The 12,596-nt window shown below is 37.7% G+C and overlaps 1 protein-coding gene across 2 annotated transcripts; it reads right to left on the bottom strand.

Moving 5' to 3' along the window:
- Positions 1-124: 124 nt before the first annotated feature.
- Positions 125-11,994, bottom strand: LOC306910150 (serine/threonine-protein kinase Sgk1). 2 transcript variants are annotated; one of them, XM_079484458.1, is made up of 12 exons: positions 11,616-11,994; positions 5,499-5,574; positions 3,992-4,099; positions 3,834-3,891; positions 3,648-3,731; positions 3,417-3,548; positions 3,205-3,317; positions 2,972-3,095; positions 2,782-2,877; positions 2,468-2,623; positions 2,292-2,381; positions 125-2,191 (listed from the first exon to the last, which is right to left on the bottom strand). In XM_079484458.1, the coding sequence occupies exons 1-12, from the start codon at positions 11,647-11,649 to the stop codon at positions 2,024-2,026; spliced, it is 1,239 nt and encodes a 412-aa protein (XP_079340584.1). In that variant the 5' UTR covers positions 11,650-11,994; the 3' UTR covers positions 125-2,023. The 2 variants fall into 2 exon arrangements, with proteins under 2 accessions (XP_079340584.1, XP_079340583.1); XM_079484457.1 differs by lacking the exon at positions 11,616-11,994 and adding an exon at positions 6,120-6,370 and having other exon boundaries at positions 127-2,191.
- Between the last annotated feature and the right edge of the window lie 602 nt (positions 11,995-12,596).

The raw sequence follows: 12,596 nt of genomic DNA on the forward strand, positions 1-12,596 counted from the left end.
TAAATATTTAAGCAGATTTTAACCTGGATTTAAGTTAATTTTAAAATATTTACTATTGTTTCATGTACGCTGATGATCAGCAATTCCATTTTTAAGCAAAAAGATCTAGTAAGAAGAACAATAAATGCTGTAAAAGTTGTTTATTGTTAGTTCATTCAACGAAAACCTTTAACAGTACTTACTTATTTAATTATAAATGATATATAAATTAATTTACATATTGATTTAGTATTACTTTCTCTTTTCTTACTATGTTACATTATATGTTTCTAGATATGTTTGAAATTAAAAGTCTAACAAATAAATACACTAAAACATGTGCTGTATGTATTCTGACATTTTTATTAAGCATTCAAATAGATAATTCTCCAATATTTTATCATTCTAAAAATTAATACTCTGATCATTAGAGGTACAATCTGTGGCATGTAAATAAATATACATGGAAAAATATAAAACAATATATGAGTAACTTCCAAAAATGGAAGAAAATAAACTTCTGTATTGCCATGTTTGTAGTCATCTAAAGAACAACGTAAAGAACATTATTGGTCCGAAGATATTAAATATGTTACAGTTAAATTAGGGAGTTTTATGAGGATCAAAATCCCACGTCTTGATCGAACGATATCATTCAATCGCCTTGTATGACAAATTGTTAATCTCTATTGCACCCCAGATCCCAGCCGAACAATGCCGGAAGGAACGGTAGACACATGTAAAATTCAGAACACAAAAGCTGAACAGGCACAATTTGAACAAAAAAGAAGAGACAAGGTTCTTTCTGGGCTACTATACTATAGAACCTCTAGACAAGAAGCAAATGAATTTAATACAATCTAATAGATATGCCGTGTGCGCAACTGTGATAAAATAATAACAGTGTCTGATAATTGTGGAATGAAAAGAAGACAAAAGCACGCATATCAACTTCAAGTGGACGGAAAAATTGGCACACCAAAGCTCCAAATATATAAAAAAAAATTATTTAAAAAATACGTCACACACCATGCGAAAGTCTTTTAATTAATAAATTTTTGATATTTTTGGAGCTTTTGTGTGCCGACTTGATGTACAATTCTTGTAAATTGTGGAATAAAATGTACATTCATTCCACTAAGTGTATGATAACATTTTATAACTAAAACAGGCTTTCCAAGAAACAGTGTCTGGCATTATGCGTAAAAGTGCATTGGAGAAAAAAGGACAGAAAGTACTAGTAAGACAATAATTCTCTTAAGAGGAACACAAGGTGTCATCTACTCATTTCGACAAATAATCACAGCTAGCACCCTTGTGGTTGAGGAAAATGTTCTAACCTCAATCGGTCTAATCTAAACCTACAAATGTTCACATTGATTTGAGTATCATTAGACAAACCATATGAAAATAATGTAGTTATTGTATCAACTAAACATTTGTCAATAGGATGAAAAAAATGCATTAAAAATGTGTTGATATTTGCGTCGGACTGCCTGTGTCCTCTTGTACTGACGGGGTTTGTGTACAATAAACCCCTTTCAAACCATATATATTTGTACTTTCCTTTATCCTTTTCCTCCACTGTGCAATAATGCATGGAAACACAAATAAAACATCATAAAAGAAACTGTTCCATGTGACATTTTGATCAAATCTAGAAACATGATCACAGAAGGCATTTCGCCCAGTAGCTGGTGTTATCACCGGTAAACTAGTAAGTCTGCTGTGCAGTTTTTCCACAGCCATGTCGTCATTTTTAACTCTCAGGCACTTCTAAGCTCTCTCTCTGAGAGCTCAGGTCATCTGTGCATCCACTCCTTGGCACACTATGCGTCTGGAAGCTGTTCCCATCAATGTCCTTTGAGACTTCAAAAGTCTCAAGCTCGTCTTGGGCCCTTGTGCTGCCATGTCACGTGTTCTTAAAAATTAGGAAGGGCTAAGAAGTCCCTCTTTTGGGCTGACTGATCTTAGTCTGTTCCTGTTGGTTCTAGCGAGGCAGAAATGGACGTTCTGGGAGTTCAGGGATGCCTGTCGGAAGCCTTTACTGGAAGGCATCATCGGCAGGGGGAGCGTAGGAAAAACCCGGGAAGGCGCCTGCTGCTTCACGCACGCTGCTGGTCACGTGCAGGCTGTCGGTGTTGCAAAGGGAGGTAGACACGGGTAAGTGGGTGAACTCAGGGTCAAAATGCCGCAAATCTGTGGGACCACTCTGTGGGTTAAAAAGAAACTGTTACATACCCGATCAAAAATGCTGTTTATAATTCTTTTTATTGGCATCTTTACCAGTGTAGGTAAAGAGTTGAACTTACCACTGAGGGAATAAAAGGAGGGGTGATTTTCTTGCTCATAAGTTCATCCCAGTTGATGGGTGAGAAGAAGCTATGGAACTTTAGCTCCAGCTGCAGGAAACAAAATGCTGATATAAGAAACAGAAATCTCAAAATAAATGGTATGCATGTGAATGGATAGCATGAGTCCGACTTACAAAGTCATCTTTTGATCCCAGTCTCTTGGTACGATCTTTGTGCAGCAAACCTTCCAGCAAATCACGACCAGCGTTGGACACGTTGGGCTTCAACGCCAGAGGTTTGTGAAGGATATTGTTGTACATCTCGGCAGTGTTACGACTGTAGAACGGAGGCTGGATGAAGAAAAAAGAACGATTCATTCACACTGTTCACATACTGTATACCTTTCTGAAGCCAAAAGATTCTCCACAAGTATGCAAATGCTCAACATGTTTAAGGCCTCAATGGTGAAGTGATAACTTTCATGCAAAGGATCTTAGGTTTTTCTCACCAGTCCATATAGCATCTCGAACAGTACTGATCCCAAGCACCACCAATCTACTGTGCGATCATAGGCCTGCTTCTGAAGCACCTCTGGTGCCAAGTACTGTGGGAGAAAGAAGAAATCAACACATTGTTCAAATCGAGATTTTCTGTATGAACTTGCATGTTAGGAATGAACCCCAGAAAACCAAACTGACCTCAGGAGTTCCACAGAATGTTGTGGTTGTTCCATTGGGATCCAGTCCCTCTTTGCATAGACCAAAATCTGTGAGTACAATGTGGCCCTGAGAATCCAAAAGGATGTTTTCTGGCTTGAGATCTCTGTAAAACCAACGAGGTAATAGTATAATCCCATTGTTACTGTGCAAAATGAGCAGAATTTATGTGATAGTCCTTCTCCTCCGATAGGGGGCGCCACACTCTCACACACCTGTAAACTATGTGCAGGGAGTGAAGGTAACCCAGTGCACTGGCAATTTCAGCAGCATAAAATCTTGCCCTGGGCTCTAGAAACACCCTCTCACGCTGAAGGTGGTAGAACAGCTGTAAGATAAAAAGATAAAGAGTTCAGTGTTCAGCTATTTTGAGCTGAGGTGTGGCATTTTCGGTGTGCGCAAGAGCATTATTGCATTGTTTACCCACCTCGCCTCCATTGACGTAGTCTAACACAAAGTATAGCTTGTCTGTGGTTTGAAAGGAGTAGTGCAGCCCGACCAGAAATGGATGCTTGATGTTCTTCATTAATACACTCCTCTCTGCCATGATATGCTTTTGCTGTAATAAATAATTTAAGGGGAATTTTTATGATAAATGCGCTTAAGAATGGCAAAGTACGTTCACGTCTTTGGTGTGAAAACATGCATTAGGTCTTACCTCTTTCTTTTTAAGAATGATTTTCTTCTGTAGCACCTTAACGGCGTAGTATTGTTCGCTTTCCTTGTGCCGTGCAAGCAGAACCTGATGAATAAAATAGAGTTAGTGACCTCGGCTTAGATATTGACAGACTGCCTTTCGCATCATTGACTACACCATTAGCTGAATTAAGGTCTTTGTGCTCACCTTTCCAAAGCTCCCCTTCCCAATGATCTTCAAGTAGTCGAAATCTGTGGGTTTGATCCTGTTAAGGAAAGAAAAATCGAAACATTAGTAATGCAGAAAGTGTGTTGGTTTGGCGTACAGACAAATGCCGGAGAAAACAGCAAGGAATTAGTACATACTGGGTTTCCTCAGCCAAAGAGCTCCTGGGATTGGTCAGACACTGATGGCTCTCCTCAAGCTCCTCATTCTGGTTCTCATCGACTTTTAGGAAGGAGCCAACCTCGGTACTGAGGACAAGAAGATGAAAAAACATTACAGATTTAACCTCTGAGAGGAATATTACAAACCCAAAAACATCGCGTTAGGTTTAACCGTGTTGTCCTATTGTAATGGGAATTATTCTAAAACATAATCATTTTGTCTCGCCCCACACAAAAACACTGTCATGTGTTGACAGTTTAAATTGAAAACAAAAGCCACTTTAATACAGTGCTCATTTTTATGTTATGTTATACTTGTAAGAATATGTCAATTTAATTGGAAATAATCCTAGAATTATATTATTCCTCCGTCTTGTAGAACTGCTACTGGCTGATAGATGGAAGTGTTGATCAAGTTTTTGGAGCTATGTGAATTTGGAAAGCAGAGATTTCAAACTCTTTGACGAATCATCTATTAATGCAATAAAAGTAGAATATATGAATTAAATAAAACTGCAAATAAGCAACTTTGAGTCTGAATCTTTTTCGTTACAACAGATTTTGGTCTCTTGACAACTTTAATCTATTAGAAACCCTGCAGAATTTGAACACATTGCGGTGGATATAAAGGGACAGAGATGAAGCAGTGGGAAATTTTCCGCTGGTCCGACCTGATCGACTCTAGGCTGACACCAAGACCAAATGGGCCGCACTTAATTGAATTAGACCCTTATCCTCATCTAAGGGACAAGAGGGATTTTCTCAAAGGTGCTTACAGCCCCCAAGTGGCCGACTGAACAGATGCCTTCCATGGAGCGCTATTCTGGTGCTGGCTTTAACGCCGGGCACAGATTAACCTGCAGAATGTACAGCCAAACACATTAATGAGATTATAACCCCCACCATGGTTTAGTGCAGTAAACTAAGATAAATATAAATACACCATCCAGGTCATACTGTTGATTTGGTGAATGAAAGCTGGAAAAGTCCTGAACCCCCACAGGAAAGTGTCTCGGACCATCTATTTCTTATTTATTTGTTTTGCCGTATTTCCTTCACATATAATATATTCTACATGAATTGCAATGCACAATACAATTGATTCTTCCTCTTCTTATATGAGTTTGGTTTCAAAATGAGATAACTCAAAAATAAAAGGATCTTGTTTTTTTATTGTGCGCGCCAATTATTATCAATCAAATATTAAAGTTGGTTTGTTTTTAAGCCATAATAAAAATACAGCTAACTAATACAATGAAAAAATGATAACAATGAAAACATGATTTCATGATTTTTGGAACAAATATATATATATATATATATATATATATATATATATATATATATATATATAGATAGATAGATAGATAGATAGATAGATAGATAGATAGATAGATAGATAGATAGATAGATAGATAGATAGATAGATAGATAGATAGATAGATAGATAGATAGATAGATAGATAGATAATGATGGTCTACTCACTGTTGACAAATGGGAGGATTGGAAACCAGTTTCTGGATGAAGTCGTTTAAGCCCATCTTTCTTTCTTTGATGAAAGCTGCAAAAAAAGCAATTTACGTCAGAAGGAAATCCTCAACTGACGTCACGAATACCACTGCTTTTGAGCTGAACAAAATTTCAACCACGTGACAGAAATCCCTTAAACTGTCAAATAGTAATGGGGTATGCCAGAGATGATGTGATACAGATGTTGCAGAGAACCGATAAAACGTCACTTGGAAAGTGTCTTACAGACGCATGATTAAACTGTATTGAGTATTGTATAGGCAGCTATTTTCTTATTATAGGAATTGACGCTCATCATTTACACTGAAGGTACTTGAATGAGATGCTGACCACTACATTTAATTAATCGAAAATAAATAAACGAATACAATTGACCAGAAAAGCAAGCCAACATGAATTAATACACGATTATCTATTCGCATACACTGGATCCTCTTTGGAAAACAAACAACGACAATTATCAGAAATCCAAGACCATCATTATACGCGTCATTCGTTTCAATTTCTCCGTTACAATTTTGTACAAAAAAGGCACAAATCTATGACCCATAAGAACTCAAATCTTTTCAAACGCACCAGTAAGGACAGACACGATCCCCCTCATCTTGCAGTATGTCAAGTCACATCCAGTCTGAGTAACAGCCATCACACTTAAAAGATAATAATAATAAATCCAAGAGAGGAACGCGTCCCTTAATATCGAATCGCGGTGATCTCCCAGCAGCCAACCGCACTACTCGGTCTCAATGTTCCGCTGTCGGATAGTCAGCGCTACTGTCTAAACCGCCTGCGCTCATCTGATGTTTTTATATGGAACACGTGGTTGTGGAGGCGAGGCTAGTGACATCACTCGTGTAACCAAGGGGTCTGGCGAATAGTGACGTCACGGGATTCCGCAACTCCCCGTTGCGCCTGTAGGGGGCGACGGGACGAGAAGCGGAAAGGCTCCATTCAACCTGAGCAGATTGGACACTTTCTATCAATGGAAAATAACTACACATCTGGACTGTGATCCCACCAGAGTGTAACGGATGAACTGACATAAGCCTTCTAATGAAAAATGAGGTGAAGCGATGAAAACTGAGAAAGGAAATGCAGTAATGCAGTGCTTTGTGGAAAATGTTTCAGTGTGACGTTTATAAAATTGTTCCTCTAGCTCCTTAAGGAACACATACTGATGGCCTTGTGTGCACCGTTGCTTTGGATAAGCATCTGCCGTATGCCTTAATGTACTGCGAGGTCTGCATAAAATGAATGCAATATATTTGAATGGTGAACAGATGTTCGAAAATCCCTTGCTTGATGTTAAGCTTTACATACAGACGGGTGATAAACTCATATGACGCATACTTTAAATCTTGTGACTCTCATCTCATCCACAGCTCAACGATCAAGCCATCCCAGAAGGTCAAGGGTGTGAGGAGGCAGCACGGTCAAGATTACATAAACTGATGCCCCGTGCCATCTCATGTACAGTAGGCTACTGCAGACGGCAGATGCAAATCTTTGCTGTCTTTTAACACAGAACTCCTTTAACCGAGGTCAATGTTGTGGGGGTACTTAGATATATCTTATACAATAGGGTTCGGACATAAACATTTAGTAAATTTAAGTTATTCTACAGACAACATATGATGAATCAAGTGGTTTTACTTATGTTGCTTTACTCCTTAAATTCCACTTTCCCTACTTAGGACTTTGCTTGTGGAAGGCAAAACCTGCTCTCTCTGTCAGACCGGTCTGAAATGTGTAATGTTCTTTTTCATCCTTTCATCGTAGACAAAGAGGTTGAGTAGTTTCAGAGAAGCCGTTGTCCTGTCGTGGACGCAATTGAACACTGCAGGTGATGGGTTACTTTAGATGAGCAGTCCTGCCAAGATCTGTTGACATGAGATCGGGATCGGGTGGCATGACCTCATCTGACTTAGGTAACATGCGATATGAGAGTTTATTCAACCAAACATCCCATCTTTCAGTTGTTAAGAGGAAACCTGGGTAACAGGAATTGTCATTTTTAAATAAAAAATAATGTAAATAGTTAAATGAACTACTTGATAGTGCTCATTAACTTGCAATGCACATATTCACTTCAACAGATCAACTGAGTTTGCTAGCATCAACACCAAAGTTGTGGGTTTGATTATATGTTTAACCTGAAGGCACTATAAATAGTTTATAATTTCTGCAAATGCATATAGATTTGAATGTACTGTTGTAGGTTAATTGTAGGTTAACACATTTAATTGTGATGAGAAGATTCTATAAGAAACACAGCAGGGTAAATGCACTTTTATTTCAATAAGAAATATGTTGCTGTATCTGGTTAAAATAAGACAAATCATGTTGCATTTACATATACAAGTTAACAAGCTTTAAAGTCAGATATGCATTAAATGCTTTCTCTAATTATTGATGAATCATCTTGCACATTTTTCTCCACCCAATAACTCCTGACAAAAACTAGAAAAAAACGACTTAAATATGTTAAAATATGTAATCTCCCAGGATAATGGATGTGACGAATGGATCACAACTCATGTATATATTTAGAATAGGTATATATTTCTATAATCATTTGTGCCCCAAACACAGAGGATGCCTACCCGACGAACCCAGGGAAACCTCAGACCTCCTTTTCCTAACTTGACTGCTTCCTCTGTCATGCACAAGGCGTGGGAAATGTCCCATTGGGCAATTCAACTGTGCTGAAATAGTGGGATTATAACACCTAGTCCTATTGAGCGAATCTGAATTAAAAGAAAATTACAATCAAAGAATTTATAAGGAAATACATCAACACAGATTAAGACTGAACTATCATCAGAGCCATCAAACTTTAAAAGATTCCAGTAACATTGCGAGTTCTTAAGACAAGCATTTCCCAAAAATGTAACTTCCCTTTGCATTTCCACGTTACTGTAATTGTTTATAAATGTAAATATTTAGGCCAGATAAAATCACCCTACAAGCCTGCCATTGTTTTCACATAACCACGTTACTGTAATAGTATCTCATCTGCCAAATGGTCAGGTGGTGAAGTCTTTCCCCCGCTTCCCGAAAGTCCTCTGAATGAGTCAACCTGTCATTTTTGTCCGAGGTCCAACTATTATCCTTCCTGTTACTAGACTTACCATGTTACTGTGGAGACGCCAGTCTCTGCTGATTTACTGAACGCCTCCATTTACATAACAGGCAGAATGTCATTTGGCCAGATATCGCCTGTCACACTATGGTGGGCAGGAAGTGAGTCATCTGAAGGTGGAGGGCTGGGGGGTATTCTCTACTTATGCCAATGCTTTTCACTGCTCGAGGCAGACTGGACCCATATCATCTCGCTGTAATGAATATGAAGCCAACCCTATGCCCGCACACTCAAACATATGTGATTCTTCTTTAGCGTTGGTCAAGAGGGACCTGCTGTTTGTTTTTAAATTTCTATAACTTTCAGTGATTTACATATGACTTTCTCCCACTACTTCCGTTTTTCTCTTTATGTATTCGACTTCATTAAGTCTTTTTCTACATATTATTCTTTGAAGTGCTTTTGGATTGTTATATTAGGAGCTCAACAGGGACATTGTAATAGAGGCCAGTGTATGTGGGTGTTAAATGGGTTACTCTCTTAGCCAACTGTATTCATTACCATTCAGTTCAGCAATGGAAAATCATTTCAGAAACAAGCTACATGTATATTCCATTCTATTATTGATGACATTTTTTTGTTATGTTTACATTTATGCATTTGGCAGTTCTGTTGTCTGGCGTACAGTCACAATCTGTACATTTACCAGTATGTGTGCACCCTGGGATCGAACTTGTGACCTTTTGCATTGCTGATGCAACGTCTAGCACGTGAAGAAGCCCTTTAACGCTCAGTTATAGCCCTGTATAGAATATCCAAACAATTTCACAGTAAGCTCTTAATGTAAATACGGTTGATGCAGTGTTTCAATGTACAAACTGAAGATTTTAATAGTTTAATATTTGTCATTAGAAGTCAATTTAGATAAGATTTTTTGGATCAGGAACGGATTCTTGTGGTGAATTCATACATCAATGTTAGATTTATTATAAAGTTTTTCAACCAGTCATAAAAAATCCACACTGTGTTGATCTATATGTTTCACTATGGGAATTGAATATAGTACCATCTTTGTAATAGCTTGATGTCTCACTTCAGGGATTTTTTTCAGTTACAGTTCTTAACTAGGAGCAACTGCTGAATGTCTGCCATGCTTGAGATACTGTAACTGTGTGTTGTTTCTAGGTGAACAGAATGAAATTCAACATTAAGCTGTTGCAAAACATTTTATAATGCAAAACAGTAAATCCAATAATATAATGTAAGGTGTAATGATGAGGGAAATTATTTAGGTTGCAAAAAGGATCAGTTCTCTATTACAGTATGCAATCCATTAAACATATATAAACTCAAGGTACACAAAAGGTGCTTCAAAAGGTTCTAAGATGCCATAGAAGAACCTTTTGGTTCCACAAAAAAATGAAAAAACGTTCTTCAGATTATTAAAAAGAGATGGTTCTTTGTGGAACAGAAAATGGTTCTTCTGTGGGATCGCTGTGAAGAACCTTTTCAGCACTGTAAATTGTTCAAAAATCATATATACATACTGTACATATATATTTATATATATGAGGAAGGAAAAGGCTCTTTAAATCAAGTTTTAATGCAAATGGGACTCAATGAATGTGAAAGAAATGAGATACTGTTTGTTACAGTGTCCACACGAGTCCACAAGTCTGAGACACAAGTGAAATGCTTCCATTTTTTCTAATTGAACTCAAACTTCTTCATTATGATCGATAACAATATAAGTGTTTTAGTAAGAAAAGTTGCATTGAAAACAGATTATAAGTGAATAAATTGGATATAAAACTCTCTTAATATCGTACGTTAACACTTGGGTTTAAAGACAGTAAAGATTGTGTGAAACCTGTTGATCTCTGTTATCTCAGAAAAATGTGAAGAATGCTCTTAAGAATGCATCGGTAGCCAAAAATGTGACCCTTTTTGACAGGAAATGTAGTGACCTTTAGTGACTTGTGAACAGTAGCTCAAGTCTTAAATACATTTTCTTGTTTCAAATTCATAATCCTAAAATCTTTTGGTTTAAATGGGATAAATACTAAACATGTTTGATTCTATTTAATGGAAAAGAGCTTCCTGCTCACCCAGGTAACAGATAAAACAAACAGAAAGCCTGAAAGATCAAAGCCTGGACAACTGGATCAGACTAAAGTGGATTATGTCTATTGTGATGGATGAATGAATTGAATTGACTATCAAAGCCAATCCACTGGAGACAATATGTGTCAGTTTGCTTCTGTGGTGTTTCCTGTTTGCACGCTATGGAATGGAATATTTCCCTTAAACAAAGTGAAAGACGAGACTATACAAGACAATACAATATGAAGTGCCTAAATACAATGGTCCAAAAAGTTTCTGGGTATTGACGCACACCTGTAGAAATGTCACAGCACTAAAGCACATTAAATAACATGAGTAATAGCTGTTAATAAAATTAGATGTAATTGTTGATGTAAATGATAAAATAAAGAAGACAAATGGTATCTGAACTCATTCTGGTTGTCGAAACCATGGTGGAACATGTCTATTGTCAAAGTGGTAAACTACACCCGTGGTTACTCTGCCACAGCACCTGTGTGAACTTGAGAGGAAATGATTTCCTAAAATCACCTTATGACCATTATTTAGTAAATGTCATAGTCAGATTGGCTTAAAAACGTGTGAAATCATTTAAATCATTTAGGAAAATATTTTTTGCAATCCAATGCAATAGCAATCATACAATGCCGGTCATTCAGTATGTACCCAAATACTTTTGGAGCCACTTTATATTGACGCATACTTGGCAGAAATAAATTAATTTGAGTTTATCTAAGTGCATTTAAATCATTAGACTGAAATGTGGACATAATGCATTTCATTCTGAATAAGCATTTAAACAGGACAAAATGTGAGTCCAGTAAAGTTTCATATAAATAGTAACATGCAGAATGACACAGATCAGTTCAAGTATAAAAGGTTCCTACCTATGAAGGATTTTTTCCCAGTCTTCATTGTCATTAGAATATCTCTCAGAATGTAAATCAGATGTTCAATCCTTATTGGTTAGTCTGATAAGTCACAAGTCCTTCGAAAATGCAGAATCCTCAGGAGTTTAGCATTTTGCATCTGTATCTTCTGAATACGAGTGTGTGTCTAAGAGACTATCTCTCCCTTGTTGCACTATTATTCGAGGCAGACTCATCGCTTCAATTTCAAAGATCAGCAAATTACCAGCCTCATCCGTCTTCTCGCTCTTTCCTGCTCTTTCTCATAGTCCAGTGATAGCTGAAACCAAATCTTTGTGACGCACCTATTCTTCCCTCCCAGCTCCCTTGTTCCCGTGTCTCACAAACACAACAAAGCGGCAGGTGTCGGATAGCCGCTCGTCTCACGAGCATTCTGGTCCCGCCCTAGGGAAAGCAGTCTCCAGGTTACACCAGTCACTAGGCCAATACCCGAGGTGACTTCTAATGACCTCTTAGGTCCCTTGTTGTACCGAGAGAACATTTTGAGTGAAAAAAGGAAAAACAATGACTTAGCAGTTCGCTTTTTTAGTTCCCTGCAGTCACGAACTGCGTATTCGTGCAAATACGCAGCTACACCTGGGCAGGGTTGGGCAAACTGGTCAGCGGTGGTAGAGAGAGAAACCACCGAATTAAAGTCAGGGGAAAATAGGTTATGCAATTCATTTGCACAGAGAGGGGTATGTATAAGCAAAGTATGAAGAAATATTCCGAACAGCGATCTTTCATTCAGCCGTATTCAAATCAACACATGCAAATGTACCACGGCTGAACGTTTCAATAAAATGTGGAACATATCCTTATATGCTAAAGGTTAACTCACCTTATTAAAGCTATCCAAGACATAATTATTAGAAAGACGATCAAAATCTTTATGACTTTGTTTCCTGCCGAGTGCACATTCATCCCCGCCGATAGAACAGTTTTATGTTGATGGCCTTA

Source organism: Barbatula barbatula (genome assembly GCF_947034865.1).
Source record: "Barbatula barbatula genome assembly, chromosome: 21".
NCBI lineage: Eukaryota > Metazoa > Chordata > Actinopteri > Cypriniformes > Nemacheilidae > Barbatula > Barbatula barbatula.

Bases quoted from the DNA above. Each gene is read 5' to 3' on its own strand.
- LOC306910150 (XM_079484457.1), bottom strand. From the start codon at position 6,189: ATGGCTGTTACTCAGACTGGATGTGACTTGACATACTGCAAGATGAGG. The intron at 3,318-3,416 runs GTGGGTAAACAA...TTTATCTTACAG, and splicing joins ACTACGTCAATGGAGGCGAG to CTGTTCTACCACCTTCAGCG. The intron at 2,878-2,971 runs GTCAGTTTGGTT...TTTCTCCCACAG, and splicing joins CATTCTGTGGAACTCCTGAG to TACTTGGCACCAGAGGTGCT.